Raw genomic sequence first — 18,247 nt, 5'->3', positions numbered from 1 at the left:
TACGTCGTCAAATTAATTGTTTGCCCGATTACTTGAAAAATCATAAATTGTTTTAAATCATGAATTAATTATTATAATAATTGTTTCTCTACTATTCTTTGTCAAATATTAATTCTTGAATTCCTGCACTAATTGTTACATGCTATTTGAATTATGTGCCATAATTGTTATTTGACATTTAGCATATTAAATATTAAACTGCATATTTTCTCTCGTATTTCCATAATAATTTATTATTTGCCTTGTTTGTTTCATAATTAAATCATCATTATTGTATGCTTGTTGTCTTACAATTTTATATTAATTGTTGTATTTATTGGGGAAATTTCTTCTATAAGAATTGATAAATGGATATGTTGGAGGATCGGGTTGCACGGCGCAACAAAATTTATTATAATGAATATATTGGAGGATCGGGTTGCATGCCGCAACAGAATTGAATGTGAATATATTGTGAGAGCGGGTTGCACGCTACAATAGAATTGATGGAAATGATAATTGGCTATGAATGCTGAGTTGACTTCAATTATTATAAACGTGTTACCTGATTTATTTCTATTATTGTCGTTGTTACTAATATTGCGTACAGGTAATGTAAGTGACCCGCCTTAGCCTCGTCACTACTTCCTCGAGGTTAGGCTCAGCACTTACCAGTACATGGGGTCGGTTGTACTGATACTACACTCTGCACTTCTTGTGCAGATTTTGGAGTTGGTCCCAGCGGTGTATCATAGACTTGCTCGGATTTCAGCTACTCAGCGGAGACTTGAGGTATAACTGCACGGCGTTCGCAGTTCTGAAGTCCCCGTCTACTTTACTTTAGCTGTGTATTTGTTTTCAGACATCTTTATTTTATTGAGACCTTTATTTGTATTTATTCTAGAAGCTCGTGCACTTGTGACACCAATTGTGGGATGGTACCGTCGTTTTTATGGATTAATCACTATATTTCAGACCATACTTCCGCGTTTATTTCTTTATTATTAATAAATTTAAATATTGTTTAAAAATTAGTTAATATCATTCTAACGTTGGCTTGCCTAACAAGTGAAATGTTAGGCGTCATCACGGTGCGAAGGTGAAAATTTCGGATCGTGACAATATATAACTTATTATAGCATATGTTAGTATATTCATCATTTGTATTACAAAATAAAATGTTAACGAATTATATTTATATTATTTAGATAGTAAATATAAAAGTGATTCAAAAATATGACCAATGTTAGACCTAATAACCGACCAACTTTGATCGGTTATATTTCAAGAAATAAAAAATACCGATCAAAGTTGGTCGGTAAATACTTCCCCTACATTAACCGACCAATTTGATTGGTAATTTTAAATATAAATTTTTTAAATTTTATAAAATATTTTAAATAATAATATAATTATTAAAATTTAAAAAATTAGGTCAACTTGTTGACCGGTAATCAAAAAATTTCTTTGACTAACCAAGTCTGACCAGCTCGGTCAACTTGTTGACCGGTAATCAAAAAATTTCTTTGACTAACCAAGTCTGACCAGCTCGGTCAACTTGTTGACCAATTTACCGACCAACTTTGGTTGGTACCGCTTGTCCGTTGAGAAATGCGTGATTGTCATTTGTTATGCTTTAGAGGTTGCACATTACTAAGTGGAGTAAAAGAAATGCCCTAACTTTTGTGGTTATTTAAGTTTTTATATTAAACAGCACAGAAGGCAAACTAATGTTCCCATTTTCAAAAAAAGAAAAGACAACACAGAAGACAAACTCACAACGCAGCAGAATACATTGCACACTATTACACACCTCACAAAGCTGGAAAACAACAACTAAATTAAACTTGCATGTTCCACATTATTATTTCCATCTTGATATTAACTGTAAGATCAAGTCCTGCCACCTTCTTTTCCTTCAGCTTTGCTTTGGATTGCTTGTCCAGCATCCTTAGTCTTTTGTCCCACTTGCGAAGCAGCATCTGCAATTCGTTCTTGCATCCGCCTCTTTGTGTAGTCCAATTGCTCAGTAACAGTCCTCCCTTGCTTAAAGTAATTGACAATCCAAGAAAGTGATGACAGCCCCGTTAATCCAAAGGCACCTAAAGCAGTGATAAAGAGTTAGAAATTCTAATAAGACCAACTCAAAAAAATCAAGAAAGCTACACCTGTGTTATTGAGCCTAAAGCAATTTTTAACTCACATTTGCCCCTACACTAAAAGCTTTAAGTTATGTCAGAAAATACAACCACTAATATATTATTAAAACAATTCCAAGAAGAAATTGAAAGAATGTCACACCTCTAATTAAACCTATCACTGACAGCAACCTGTAAACCACATTCACCACGACACTAAATCACTTATATCAAAGGGATGTATATTTAAAAAAGAATTGCTAAGAATGCTACAGCTGTCATTATATTTAAACATATGACCTAAAGCAATTTTTACACCACCGGTGGTGGGATAGAGTCTTATATGCGGTTTCAGTAAGTTTGGTCCAAACTTTATATTAGTTTTAAGAAATTTATTTAATTAAAAGTAATTTAAAAGGACGAAGACTTTTGAACCCATAAACTTTAAATCTTGGCTCTGTCTAATATTACTGGATTAAATAATTTTTTTGTTTGTACATCTAAAAAATTAGTAGTATTTGAAGGAAGTTCAATAATGACCTGAAGTCAAGAATCCAGTGACAGCTAGGCCAACAGCGAGAGCAGCTGGAACAAGAACCGGGCTGAAGAGTAAAAACACCGGAGTAGCAACGCAAAGGCCTATAATCGTCCCGATAAGCGTCAAGCCGGCGAGCCCCAAGAGCGTCCCGCCGACAGGAAGAAGTGTGACAATGGCTAGAACTTGGGTAGCTGAAGGACCTTTTTGAGGAAGAAGAGTTTTCACGCCACCTTCATAACGAGGGTGTTGGGGATGAACTTGAATTTGGTGTGGATGACGAACGTCAGCCATAGTAGTAGTGATGATAATAGTTCTCTCTTTTTCTGTGTGTGTGAGAGAGAGAGAAAATGATGAATGAAAATAAAGAGAAATGAGTGAGATTTGTAGAGAGCGGGATTATTGATGAGGTGTAATTTTAAAGAAGAGGGGGAAATGCTACGTGTTGCTATGCATGTGTGAGTTACAGCAAAGGCTGTGCATGAGGAACATGTTGCACTAGAGATGAGAGATAATTTCTTACTAGTACCATATTTTATTATTTTTGTCCTTTCTTGTTTTTGGATTTTTTGCTCTTGCTATTACTGGGAGGGCCTGGGGTTCAAAGCCCATTGTGTTCAAGGCTTCAAAAGGTAGGTATCTGCATAGACTAATACCCTTAATTGCTAATGATCCGGCAACGAATCCCAGTTAGAATAAAAACACCCGAATTTACATATGAACTATAGTACCTACCCTCTCAATAAATGTGACATATATTTGTGTATACGGGTAAAATCAAACTCGAGATTTGCTCGAGCACCCAGCACAACAGTTTAGGATCGAAAGATGGTGATAAAATCTCGAAGATCGGTTCCTGTTTTACCGGGTTAGTTATCGGAACCACCAGACTTACCTTTGAGTTTACCGAGGTCATAACCGGTCCCCGTTATAATGGTCTCAAGGAACATATTGCCAACTTACCCGACAAGGGTCCGAAATTTCCGTAACTAATCGGACATTACGGCGAAAATCACGGAACATACCAATAAAGGGACCAACGGTCAATAAATCAAGGACTTTTTTACCTTTTATGAAATAATAGAATAATACCTTAAAAGTAGGTTCCTCTAATATATAAAGGGGGCCTCAACTCACGAAGGACATTGTAACATACACTCATAAGCAATACATTAACGTTATTCTTTAAGTTCTTATTCTTTGGTATCTTGGTGTCAATAAAAGTACTTTCAGCTCAAGGGTGGCCAGCTTTCCTAGGCTGAAATTATCCAATTCGCGTGGTTTGCAGTTAGTTTATCGTTATTTATTTCAATTTCTATCTAATTTATCGTTCAATATCAAATTAATACGTGTATCCTTTAAACCACTAATAAATTCAATTGTTATCCGATTTTGAGGGTAAACAGTTTGGCGCCCACCGTGGGGCTAAGAATAATAGCGGCAATTTGATACGAATCACCCTAACACACCCCATTTTACACTTGTTCTTTGAAGTATTTCTGATTTCAGGTCAGAATCGAAATGTCAAACCCACAGTCTGTCCCTCTAAAGATAGACATAGAATCCGTACACCATGGCAGAAACAACGATGCAGCGCACGGTAACGAGGCAACACCAGTCGATCTTAGTAGAATCCCGGTGGTGGTTCCCATCGATGCCTGTTCGCATATGGCCATCGACACAAACCAGCCCACCGACCCCCAAAACAGCGTGCGCATGGAAGTGTGTTCGATTGCCCAAAACACTCACGAAGGCGAAAATGATGGGATCAACATGTGTATGATCTTCGAAATGCTACAGGCTCAATAGACGGTGATAGCTCAATTGCAGAACCAAGGTCGACCACTGAGCAGGAATGAACCTGAGCTCCCCCGGGAAGCCATCCGCAGGAACGAACCAACCTCGGAAAGAACGAGCGAGAGTGAATCGGGGACTAACCCCGAAATCATGAAATTGCTCGAAGAATTGACGAAACTGATAAAAACATAGGAAAAGAAAATCGAAGCCAATGATAAAAAGGTGAAAACCTACAATTCCAGGGTCGACCAAATCCCAGGAGCACCCCTGATATTGAAGGGCCTGGATTCCAAGAAATTTATTCAAAAGCCTTTTCCCCCGAGCGCGACCCCGAAGCCGATCCACAAAACGTTTCACATGCTCGAAATCCCTAAGTACAACAGAATGACTGATCCGAACAAACATGTAACCTTTTATACCTGCCCTATCAAAGGAAATGACTTGGAAGATGATGAGATCGAGTATGTCTTGTTGAAAAAATTCAAAGAGACCGTGTTAAAGGGAGCTATAATATGGTACCACAACCTTCCTCCTAATTCTGTTGACTTGTTTGCTATGCTTGTAGATTCTTTCGTAAAGGCACATGCCGGTGCTATAAAGGTCGAGAACCTAGATCAAATCGGGATCGGTATCAACCGTACAATAGGGATCGGAGAAGCAGCGGATCTGGTCAAAACCCTATGAGAAATGAAAGAAGGAATGACCGAGGATAGAACAACCGAGGACTCACGGGCAAAAACAGCTTCGACAGGCCCATCGGGCCTAAAAAAGCACCGAGGCTATCACAATATAATTTTGGCATCGATGCCTCTGCTATCGTGTCCACCATCGGACACATCAAAGATACTAAATGGCCTTGACCTTTGCAATCTGATCCAGCCCAAAGGGATCCTAACCTTATGTGTAAATATCATGGCACTCATGATCACAGAATTGAAGATTATCAACAATTAAGGGAAGAGGTAGCCCGGCTGTTCAACAACGGGCATCTCTGAGAATTCTTCAGTGATCGGACCAAGAGCTATTTTAGGAACAAGGATTCTAATAAATGAATCAAACTACAGGAACCTCAGCACGTCATAAACATGATCATCAGTGGGGTCAACATCCCCAGGGACCAATGTTGAAGCGTACCAAACTTTCCATCACAAGGGAGAAACGGACTCGGGATTACCTACCGGAAGGAACTTTGTCGTTCAACGACAAAGACGCAGAGGGGATCGCACAGCCCTATATTGATGCACTAGTAATATCGGTACTCATAAATAAATATCGAGTTAAACGTGTGTTGATTGATCCAGGTAGCTCGGCCAACATCATCAGATCAAGGGTTGTAGAACAACTTGGCCTACAAGATTAGATCGTACCTGTTATCCGAGTCCTAAACGAGTTCAATATGGCCTATGAGACCACTAAAGGGGAAATAACATTACCGATGAACATCACCGTAACCATTCAGGAAGCCAAGTTCTATGTAATCGAAGGGGATATGAGATACAACGCTTTGCTCGGAAGGCCATGGATTCACAACATGAGGGCAATACCCTCGACATTGCACCAAGTGTTGAAATTCCCGATGCCCGCAGGAATCAAAATAGTTTACGGGGAACAACCGGCCACAAGGGAGATGTTCGTCGTCGATGAGGTGATCTCGGCATCCACACTCTCGGTATCTAAGGGTCCGAATCTGGTGGTCGAAAATGGGGCCAACTAGCAATCACCGATACCAACCTCAACAAAATCGGAGGAACGGGGGATAGACGACGGTGATGACTACGGAGTACCCAGGTCTTTCATATCCCCCAATGATTCCGATGCTACAAAATCAATGATCGAGGAACTGGAGCAAGTCGTACTAAGTGAACACTTGCCCGATCGAAAGGTATACCTGGTACGGGGTTAAACCCTGAGCTCAAGAAAAAACTCATTCAATTTTTTATAGCTAACAAAGATTATTTTGCTTGGTCCCACCTCGATATGATAGGGATACCACCGGAAATGACCACTCACAAGCTAAGCTTAGATCCGAAGTTTCACCCGGTCAAGCAGAAGAGGAGGCCCCAGTCCGAGGTCAAACATGTTTTCATCAAGGATGTGGTATCTAAACTCCTTAAAATAGGGTCCTTTCGGAAAGTTAAATACCTGAATTGGTTAGTGAACGTAGAGGTAGTTCTTAAGAAAGGATATAAGTTAAGAATGTGTGTAGACTATAAGGATTTGAATAAAGCATGTCCCAAGGACTCTTTCCCTCTGCCCAACATCGATCGCATAATCGATGCAACGGCCGGCCACGAGATCCTCAGTTTTCTCGATGCCTACTCCGGGTACAACCAAATACGGATGAGCCCGGATGATCAGGAAAAAACCTCATTTATCACTAAATACGGCACATATTATTATGACGTAATGCCATTCGGGTTAAAAAGTGCGGGTGCCACTTACCAATGCCTAGTAAACCGGATGTTCGAAGAGCAAATAGGAAAATCAATGGAGGTTTACATTGACGATATGTTGGTTAAGTCCTTACGAGCAAAGGACCATTTAAAACACTTGCAGGAAACCTTCAACGTATTGAAAAAATGCAATATGAAGTTGAACCCGAAGAAGTGTTGTAACTACCCGACCAGTCGTTTTAAAAGTTGTAGCCTCATTTCCCTATTTAATTCTCATTTTGTACTTTATAACTGATATATGACTTGCTGGAGTAACTGGTTTAGGTCCGGTGAGGTTTTGGAATGAATTGGAACACTTAGTTCCAAGTTTTAAAGCTTAAGTTCAAATAGTGATCGGATGTCGACTTATGTACAAATGACTCCGAAATAGAATTTTGATGATTCCAACAGCTCCGTATGGTGATTTTGGACTTAGGGGCGTGTTCGAAATTTTATTTAGAGTACCGCAGTTAAATTAGGCTTGAAATGGCTAAAATAGGAATTTAAGTTTAGAAATTTGACCGGAAAGTTGACTTTTTGATATCGGGATCGGAATCCAGTTCTAAAAATTTTTATATCTCTTTTATGTCATTTATGACTGGTGTGCAAAATTTGAGGTCAATCGGGCTTGATTTGATAGGTTTCGACATCAAATGTAGAAGTTGGAAATTCTTAAGTTTCATTAAGCTTGAATTAGGGTATGAATTGTGATTTTAGTATTGTTTGATGTAATTTGAGGTTTTAAATAAGTTCGTATGATGTTTTAGGACTTGTTGGTGTATTTGGTTGAGGTCCCGAGGGCCTCGGGTGAGTTTCGGATGGTTAACGGATCAAAAGTTGGACTAAAACAGCTGCTGCAATATTTTCTGCTGGAAATTCGGGGGCAGAAATCGAAGGCCGAAGACCGAGGCCTAGGATTGAGGCCGAGAGTCGAAGGCCAAAGACCGAGGCTCAGGATCGAAGGCCGAAGATCGAGGCCCAGGATCGAAGGCCCATAATTGAAGACCGAGGATCGAAGGCTTAGGATCAAAGGCCGAGGATCGAAGGCCGAGGATCGAGGATCGAGGCCCAGGATCGAAGGCCGAGGACCGAAGGCGAGGACCGAGGGCCGAGGGCAGCCTGTACAGAACTATAAGTTATAAAGCAAGGGACTTCGTCCTATTTTCCATTTTTGACAAATTGGAGCTTGGGGAGAGGCGATTTTTGGGAGATTTTCAGAGAAAACATCGGGGTAAGTGTTCTTAACTCAATTATGGTTAGATTACCTGAATCCATCATTTGTTTTTACCATTTAATTAGTGGTTTGAGATTGAAATTTTGAAAAATTTTAGAAATCTCATAGAGATGAATTTTTGATATTTCGGTGTTGATCGGAGTCGGATTTGAGTGAAACTGGTATGGTTGGACTCGTAATTGAATGAGTTATCGGATTTTGTGAGTTTCGCCAGATTCCGAGATGTGGGCCCCACTGGCAATTTTTGAGTTAAATTCGGATTTTATTGAAAATGTAGTATTTTCTTATGAAATTAATTCCTATAATTTTTTTTGACTGTATCGAATTATTTTGGCTAGATTCGAGCTATTCAAAGTTGGATAATCGAGAAAAAGGCCTACTAGTGAATTTAATTGGAGCAAGTCGAGTTAAGTGACTTGTCTAACATTGTGTGGGAGAAATTTTTCCTAGGATTGGTATTGAAGTGATAAATTATAATGTGTTGAAAGTCGTGTACACGAGGTGACGAGTGTGTATACGGGCTAAATATGGAAGATTATGTCTTTAAATTGTGTAGATCACTATTGCATATTAATTAAATAATTTTACCTTGTTATATTCTTCATCATTGATTTAATTGTTATATTTTAAAGTTGTTTGACCTTTTCCTGCTAATTATTTTACTTGTTTAGTTAAAACTTGATTTCTTTTATTCTGTGCATTATTTGAAGGTTGATTTTCTTTAATTTAAATATTATTAATATGAAGTATTAGACATTTTAATTTTGGTATTGAAGCAACGTATTAAAAATTTTGAAATATTATTTTTGTTGAGTTATTTATTCCCGAATATTTTTTTGAGATTTTTTGTACTCGTTGTGATTGAGCCGTGAGCTCCCTGTTGTGAAAAAATATTGTTGATGTTGTTTATTTTGGCAAATTGAATTATTTGGGCACTTGAAGTGCAAATTGTGATATATTGTGATATTGATATGCATGCGGTGGTATAAGGTCTGGGTGTTGAAACGCATGCGGTAAGATAAAGGTGGCTTGATATGCATGGCTAGTAGGAGAACTACTAGAAGTCATGCGGTGTGATAAGGGTGGCTAAAACGCGGGATGCTATTTCGAGAAAAATATTTTCTTTGAAATAAATGAGATGTAGCAGGAGTAAGTGGAATTAACCCTGCCTAAGCTAGAATGCTAAACGTGCTCAAAAACTGGGCAAAAGTCTCCTGAAGTGCAGGAGTAGTAACAAACGTCTCAGGTGCCTGCTCTCCAACTGGAGCTACTGGTGGCTCCTCTGCAGCAGCTCGTGCAGGTGCCCTGGTTGAACCAGCGAAGAACAGGTATCCATTACCATGTATTAATGACCTATTTGATCAGCTTTAGGGTGACAGGGTATTCTCTAAAATTAACTTGCGTTTAGGCTATCATTAGTTGAAGATTCGGGGGTCAGATATCCCGAAGACTGCTTTTAGGACTCGGTATGGTCATTACGAGTTTCTTGTAATGTTATGGTCATTGTTCAGCAACATTTATGCATTTGATGAACAATGTATTTCAGCCCTATCCTTACTCATTCATCATTGTATTTGTTGACGATATTCTGGTGTATTCCCTGAGTCGGGAGGATCATGAGCAGCACTTGAGAACTGTGCTTCAGACCTTGAGAGAAAAGAAGTTATATGCAAAAATTTTAAAGTGTGAATTTTGGCTTGATTCAGTGGGATTTTTTGGGTCATATAGTTTCATGCAAAGGGATCAAGGTGGATCCGAAGAAGATTGAAGCAGTGCAGAGTTGGTCCAGACCATCCTCAGCTACGAAAATCCGAAGTTTTCTTGGTTTGGCAGGGTATTATCGTCGATTTATAGAGAGTTTCTCTTCTATTGCTGCACCTATGACCAAATTGACCTAGAAGGGTGCTCCGTTCAGGTGGACCGAGGAATGTGAGGAGAGTTTCCAAAAGCTCAAGGCAGATTTGACTACAATCACAGTACTGGTATTACCTACAGGTTTAGGGACTTATACTATGTATTGTGATGCATCGCGTATTAGTCTCGGCGTAGTGTTGATGCAAGACGGTAGGGTGATTGCCTACGCGTCCAGACAGTTAAAGGTACATGAGAAGAATTATCCGGTCCACGACCTTGAGTTAGAAACTATTGTCCATGCCTTGAAGATTTGGCGGCATTATTTATACGGTGTCCATTGTGAGGTTTACACCGATCACCAGAGTCTACAGCATCTGTTTAAACAGAAGGATCTTAATTTGGGGCAGCGGAGATGGTTAGAGTTGCTTAAGGATTATGATATCACCATTCTATATCATCCCAGGAAGGCCAATGTAGTGGCCGACGCATTGAGTCATAAGGCGAAGAGTTTGGGAAGCTTAGCATATTTACCGGTAGTAGAGAGGCCTTTAGCCTTGGATGTTCAGGCCTTGGCCAACCAGTTTGTTAGATTGGATATTTTCGAGTCGATTCGAGTTTTGGCTTGTGTGGTTTCTCAATCTTCTTTATATGATCGTATCGGAGAGCATCAATATGATGACCCCCATCTACTTGTCCTTAAGGACACAGTTCAGCACGGTGATGCCAAGGAAGTCACTATTGGAGATAACGGTGTATTACGGATGAAGGGCAGGCTATGCGTGCCTAATGTAGATAGTTTGCGTGAGTTGATTCTCCAAGAGGCTCACAGTTCGCGGTACTCCATTCATCCGGGTGCTACAAAGATGTATCAGGACCTGAGACATCACTATTGGTGGAGGCGGATGAAGCAATCCATAGTGGAGTATGCAGCTCGGTGTCTCAATTGTCAGCAGGTAAAATATGAGCATCAGCGGGCAGGTGGATTGCTTCAGAAGTTAGAAATTCCAGAGTGGAAATGGGAGCGGATCACTATGGATTTCGTTGTTGGGCTTCCACGGACTCAGCGGAAGTTTGATGCAGTTTGGGTGATTGTGGATAGGCTGACCAAGTCAGCTCATTTCATTCCTATGAGGACTACCTATTCTTCCGAGCAGCTGGCTCAGGTTTATATTCGCGAGATTGTCAGACTTCATGGCCAACCGGTATCTATCATCTCTGACCGGGGTACGCAATTCACATCACGGTTCTAGAGGGCTGTACAGCAGGAGTTAGGTACTCGAGTTGAGTTGAGCACATCATTTCACCCTCAGACGGACGGACAGTCTGAGCGCACTATTCAAATACAGGAGGATATACTCTGCGCTTGTGTGATAGATTTTGGGGGTGCTTGGGATCAGTTCTTTCCACTTGCGGAGTTTGCTTACAACAAAAACTACCAGTCGAGTATTCAGATGGCTCCGTATGAGGCCTTGTATGGTAGGCGGTGCCGGTCTCCAGTGGGTTGGTTCGAACTGGGCGGGGCTAGGCTATTGGGTACAGATTTGGTTCAGAATGCCTTGGAAAAGGTTAAATTGATTCAGGATCGACTTCGTACAACCCAATCTAGACAGAGGAGTTATGCGGATCGGAAGGTTCGTGATGTTGCATTCATGGTTGATGAGTGGATCTTGCTCCGGGTTTCTCCTATGAAGGGTGTGATGAGGTTCGGGAAGAAGGGCAAGTTGAGACCTAGGTATATTGGGCCTTTTGAGATTCTTGAGAGAGTTGGAGAGGTGGCTTATAGACTTGCACTACCACCTAGTCTCTCTGCAGTTCATCCGGTATTCCATGTTTTTATGCTCCGGAAGTATCACGGCGATCCGTCTCATGTGTTAGACTTCAATTCAGTTCAGTTGAACAAGGATCTATCTTATGTTGAGGAACCAGTGGTTGTTTTGGACAGGCAGGTTCGAAAGTTAAGGTCAAAGAACATTGCTTCTGTAAAGGTGCAGTGGAGAGGCCAGCCAGAAGGAGAAGCTACTTGGGAGACTGAGCGGGAGATGCATAGAAAGTATCCACACCTATTTGATACTCCAGGTATAATTCTAAACTCGTTCGAGGACGAACGTTTGTTTAAGAGAGGGAGGATGTAACGATCCAGCCAGTCGTTTTAAAAGTTGTAGCATCGTTTCCCTATTTACTGCTCATTTTGTACTTTATAACTGATATATGACTTGTCGGAGTAATTGGTTTAGGTCCGGTGAGGTTTTAGAATGAATTGGAACACTTAGTTCCAAGTTTTAAAGCTTAAATTCAAATAGTGACCGGATGTCGACTTATGTGCAAACGACCCCGGAATAGAATTTTGATGATTCCAACAGTTCCGTATGGTGATTTTAGACTTAGGGACGTGTTCGGAATTTTATTTGGAAGACCGTAGTTAAATTAGGCTTGAAATGGCTAAAATAGAAATTTAAGTTTGGAAGTTTGACCGAGGAGTTGACATTTTGATAACGGGATCGGAATCCAGTTCTAAAAATTTTCATAGCTCTGTTATGTCATTTATGACTGGTGTGCAAAATTTGAGGTCAATCGGACTTGATTTGTTAGGTTTCGACATCGAATGTAGAAGTTGGAAATTTTTAAGTTTCATTAAGCTTGAATTGGGGTGTGATTTGTGATTTTAGTGTTGTTTGATGTGATTTGAGGTTTCAAATAAGTTCGTATGATGTTTTAGGACTTGTTGTGTATTTGGTTGAGGTCCCGAGGGCCTCGGGTGAGTTTCGGATGGTTAACGGATCAAAAGTTAGATTTAAACAGTTGCTGGAATATTTTCTGCAGGAAATACGGGGGAAGAAATCGAAATGCCAAAGACCGAGGCCTAGGATCTAGGCTGAGGGTCGAAGGCCGAAGACCGAGGCCTAGGATCTAGGCCAAGGGTCGAAGTCGAAGACCGAGGCCTAGGATCGAGGCTGAGGGTCGAAGGCCGAAGATCGAGGCCTAGGATCAAAGGCCCAAGATCAAAGGCCCATGATTGAGGCCCAGGATCGAAGGCCCAGGATCGAGGCACAGGATCAAGAGCAGCCTGGACAGAACTGTAAGTTATAAAGCAGGGGACTTCATCCCATTTTCCATTTTTGACAAATTGGAGCTTGGGGAGAGGCAATTTTTGGGACATTTTCAAAGAAAACATTGGGGTAAGTGTACTTAACTCAATTATGGTTAGATTATCTAAATCCATCATTTGTTTTCGCCATTTAATTAGTGTTTTGAGATTGAAATTTGGAAAAATTTTAGAAATCTCATAGAAATGAATTTTTGAGATTTCGGTGTCGGTTCAGAGTCGGATTTGAGTGAAACTCATATGGTTGGACTCGTAATTAAATGGGTTGTCGGATTTTGTGAGCTTCGCCGGATTCCTAGACATGGGCTCCACGGGCGATTTTTGAGTTAAATTCGGATTTTATTGAAAATGTAGTATTTTCTTATGAAATTAATTCCTATAATTTTTTTTGACTGTATCGAATTATTTTGGCTAGATTCAAGCTATTCAGAGTTGGATAATCGAGGAAAAGGCCTATTGGTGAATTTAATTGGAGCAAGTCGAGGTAAGTGACTTGTCTAACCTTGTGTGGGAGAAATTTTTCCTAGGATTGGTATTGAAGTGATAAATTATAATGTGTTGAAAGTCGTGTACACGAGATGACGAGTGTGTACACTGGCTAAATGTGAAAGATTATGTCTTTAAATTGTGTAGATCACTATTGCATATTAATTAAATAATTTTACCTTGTTATATTCTTCATCATTGATTTAATTTTTATATTTTAAAGTTGTTTGACCTTTTCCTGCTAATTGTTTTACCTGTTTAGTTGAAATTTGATTTCTTTTATTCTGTGCATTATTTGAAGGTTGATTTTCTTTAATTTAAATATTATTAATATGAAGTATTAGACATTTTAAATTTGGTATTGAAGCAACGTATTAAAAATTTTGAAATATTATTTTTGTTGAGTTATTTATTCTCGAATATTTTTGTGAGATTTTTTGTACTCGTTGTGATTGAGCCGTGAACTCCCTGTTGTGAAAATATATTGTTGATGTTGTTTATTTTGACAAATTGAATTATTTGGGCACTTGAGGTGCAAATTGTGATATATTGTGATATTGATACGCATGCGGTGGTATAAGATCTGTGTGTTGAAATGCATGCGGTGAGATAAAGGTGGCTTGATACGCGTGGCTAGTAGGAGAACTACTAGAAGTCATGCAGTGTGATCAGGGTGGGCTAAAACGCGGGATGCTATTTCGAGAAAAATATTTTCTTTGAAATAAATTGTGAAGACTCCCGCGGTGATATAAGAAAATGAGATATTGTGAATTTATTTATGATTTGGGACTACGAGGTGGTATCTCGGGAGTGCCCTTGTTGATATTGATTTATGGCCGCAGTTGTCTTTGATTATTGTTGTGATTTTCTTAAAGTTGAAAAGAATTCTGTTTTGTTTCCATGATGTATTATTTGCCATGATTCATTTCCATTGTCATTTCATTTTTATTATATTGTTAAACATTCAACCTTGTCTTTTATTATTCCAGTAGGGCCTGACCTGACCTCGTCACTACTCTACCGAGGTTAGGCTTGGCACTTACTAGGTACCTGTATGATGTACTCATACTACAATTCTGCACATCTTTTTGTGCAGATCCAGGTACATCTTATCAGAACAAGCGTCAGTAATCTAGCTGTACGAGGAGACTTCGAGGTATATCTGCCAGCGTCTGCAGACTCCGGAGTCCCCTTCTACCTTATTATATTATCTTCCTTATTTGCTTTAGACTCTGATGTATAGAGACATAAAGAATAAATTCTTAGAAGCTTGTGACTTATTTCTACCGGGTTTTGGGAGTAATAATTATGTGAGTTGCAAATTTATTTATTTCATATTTCTATTGTTATTCCGCATTGATAGGTTTACCTAGTCTTAGAGATTAGGTGCTATCATGACATCCTACGGAGAGAAATTTGGGGTCGTGACAAGTGTGCTTTCCGAGTTGGATTGGGTAAATTCCTCGAATTCATGGTATCCAACCGGGGAATCGAGATCAACCCCGATAAGATTAAAGCCATCGAAGATATCACGGTCATAGATAACGTAAAGGCCGTGCAAAGGCTAACCGGGCGCATAGCCGCTCTGGGGCGATTCATCTCGAGGTCCTCCGATAAGTGTCATCAATTCTTCTCATTATTGAAGAAAAAGAGTAACTTTTCATAGACTCCGGAATGCCAACGGGCCTTGGAAGAGCTCAAGCAATATCTATCGAGCCCGCCGCTGCTCCACACGCTGAATATAGATGAACAGCTATACCGATACTTGGCGGTCTCGGAGATAGCAGTAAGTGGAGTCCTGGTACGGGAAAAAAAGGTACGTAATTCCTAATTTACTACGTTAGAAGAACTTTAGGTGAGGCCGAAACTAGATACCCTCACCTAGAGAAATTGGCGCTTGCTTTGCTAAGCGCCTCTAGGAAGTTGAAATCGTATTTTCAATGCTACCCCATACGTGTTGTAACTACTTGCCCATTGAGAAATATAATACATAAAACCAAACTGTCGGGACGGTTAGCCAAGTGAGTCGTTGAGGTCAGCGCGTTGGCGCTAGTACCCGAAGTTGAAAGAGAGTTATTATTGAACTCGGGGACTTCTTTGGGGATCTGGGACCTCTTTACAGATGGGGCCTCAAATGCGAAGGGGTCCGGACTTGACATCGTGTTAAAGCCACCAAAGGGCAATGTAGTTAGACAATCTATTAGAACTATAAGATTGACTAACAATGAGGCCGAATATGAGGTTATGATTGCAGGTCTCGAACTAGCCAAAAGTTTGGGGACGGAGGTGATCGAAGCTAAGTGCGATTCACTCCTTGTGGTAAACCAAGTTAATGGGACGTTCGAGATAAGAGAAGAACGAATGCAGAGATACCTAGATAAATTACAGGTAACACTACACCGGTTCAAGGAATGGACTCTTCAACACGTGCCTCGTGATCAAAACAACGAGGTCGATGCCCTCGCTAATTTGGGGTTGTCGGTCGAAGACAATGAGCTCAATTCAGGGGCAGTCGTACAACTAATAAGGTCGGTAGTCGAAGAGGGTCATGCCGAAATAAACTCAACGAGCCTAACATGGGATTAGAGAAATAAATACATAGAATACCTGAAAACTGGAAAATTGCCCTGAGATCCAAAGGAATCGAGGGCCCTACATACGAAGGCAACCCAATTTAGTTTGTCCGGGGATGGAACCTTAGTCAGAAGAACGTTCGATGGCCCGATCGTGATATGTTTAGGACTAGGAGATACCGAGTACGTTCTAAGGGAAATTCACGAAGGCACCTGCACAAATCATTCAGGTACCGAAGCATTTGTCTATAAAATAACCAGGGTCGGTTACTACTGGATCGACATGGAAAAAGATGCGAAGGAATTTGTATGAAGATGTGATGAGTGCCAAAGGCATGCTCCGATGATTAATTGAGCCGGAGAGCTACTACATTTGGTCCTGTCACCATGGCCATTTATGAAACGGGGGATGGACATCGTTGGCCCGCTTCCACGAGCACCCGGTAAGGCCCAATATATTTTATTTATGACTGACTATTTTTCTAAATAGGTGGAAGCCCAGGCATATAAGAAGGTCAAGGAGAAGGAGGTCATCGATTTTATCTGGGACCATATCATATGTCGGTTCGGAATACCGACCGAGATCGTATGCGATAATGGGAAACAGTTCATTGGCAACAAAGTAAGCACGTTTCTCGAAGACCATAAGATCAAAAAGATCTTATCAACTCACTACCACCCTAGTGGGAACGGACAAGCAGAATCCGCCAATAAAACCATAATCCAAAACCTCAAAAAGAGGTTGATCAACGCCAAAGGAAAATGGAAGGAGATCCTGCCCCAAGTCCTATGGGCATATCGTACGATTTCGAAATCTAGTACCGGGTCAACCCCGTTCTCACTGGTTTACGGCACCAAAGCTCAGATACCGGTCGAAGTCGGAGAACCGAGTTTCAGGTTTCGATATGCTGCCGAAGAAACAAATAACGAGACCCTGAACACGAGCCTGGAACTACTAGATGAAAGGTGTGATGTCGCCCTCATCCGAATGGCAGCCCAGAAACAACAAATCGAGAGATATTACAATTGAAGAGCCAACCTTCGACACTTCAATATTGGGGATTTGGAACTAAGGAAGGTCACGCCGGAATCCGAGCGAAGGAAAACTGGGACCGAACTGGGAGGGTCCTTATCAAATTATCGATATCACCGGAAAAGGGTCGTACAAACTCGGAACAATGAACTGTGAATAATTATTGAACAACTGGAACATAACCCACTTGAAGCGATATTACTGCTAAGGTACGACCCCGATCACCTTCTGTTACTCAGCTACATTTTTGACTAATACTTGCAGGTACCCAACACAATACTTTAGGCCCAAAAGCATGCGTTGCACTCTTTTTTTCTTGATCTGATTTTGTCCGAAATGGATTTTCTGGCAAGGTTTATAACGAGGCTGCAGTGAAATCGTGTTAACTTAGAATCAAAGTCAAACAATATTCGAGGCTTCTCTATGACAAACCCCGAACGGTGAGGGGCATAATCCGGGGGGAATGATTTTTGATTCTTGTGCTCAAACAATCTAGGCTCGGTCAATAAAATTTAAATAAGATTTTCTGTAGAGGCCAAACAGTCGATTGAACCGTGCCCACATAGATCACCCGAGCCCGGACACAAAATACAAGTTTAACTTTGTATACTACGCACAAAATTGAAAGAAAGTCTATGCCTTTTGGATAAAAGTTCATGTCCTTTCAAAGATTTTTCGTTTGGTTCCCCGAAGACATCAAGCCCAAGAGCCACTTCACTCGGGGACTGCCACCTAAGGCATTGCCTAAATTAAAAGGCTAAGGCCATTCCGGGATAATGAAACCCGAGGGCACAAAGCTTATTTGGCATCACCTGAACTAAAAGACTACGACCATTCCGGGATAAAGAAACCCGAGGGCGCAAAGCTTATTTGGCATCGCCTGAACTAAAAGGCTAGACCATTATGGGATAATGAAACCTAAGAACACAAAGCTTATTTGGCATCGCTTGAACTAAAAGGCTACGGCCATTCCAGGATAACGAAACCCGAGGGCACAAAGCTTATTTGGCATCGCCCGAACTAAAAGGCTACGGCCATTCTGGGATAACGAAACCCGAGGGCACAAAGCTAATTTGGCATCAC

The 18,247-nt window shown here is 40.6% G+C and overlaps 1 protein-coding gene across 1 annotated transcript; it reads right to left on the bottom strand.

Annotated features, from left to right (window-relative positions):
* Window positions 1-1,697: 1,697 nt before the first annotated feature.
* LOC107822372 (oleosin H1-like) lies at window positions 1,698-3,043 on the bottom strand. Its single transcript, XM_016648906.2, has 2 exons — window positions 2,658-3,043; window positions 1,698-2,081 (listed from the first exon to the last, which is right to left on the bottom strand). The coding sequence occupies exons 1-2, from the start codon at window positions 2,944-2,946 to the stop codon at window positions 1,873-1,875; spliced, it is 498 nt and encodes a 165-aa protein (XP_016504392.1). The 5' UTR covers window positions 2,947-3,043; the 3' UTR covers window positions 1,698-1,872.
* Window positions 3,044-18,247: the final 15,204 nt, after the last annotated feature.

The sequence above is a fragment of the Nicotiana tabacum genome, chromosome 4 (genome assembly GCF_000715075.1).
Source record: "Nicotiana tabacum cultivar K326 chromosome 4, ASM71507v2, whole genome shotgun sequence".
Taxonomy (NCBI): Eukaryota; Viridiplantae; Streptophyta; class Magnoliopsida; order Solanales; family Solanaceae; genus Nicotiana; species Nicotiana tabacum.
The sequence above is the reverse complement of the archived record's forward strand: the minus strand, read 5'-3'. Positions and strand labels throughout refer to the sequence as shown.

Excerpts from the sequence above, each read along its gene's own strand:
- LOC107822372 (XM_016648906.2), bottom strand. The coding sequence starts at position 2,946 with ATGGCTGACGTTCGTCATCCACACCAAATTCAAGTTCATCCCCAACAC. Across the intron at positions 2,082-2,657 it reads CACTGGATTCTTGACTTCAG|GTGCCTTTGGATTAACGGGG; the intron begins GTCATTATTGAA and ends TCACTGCTTTAG.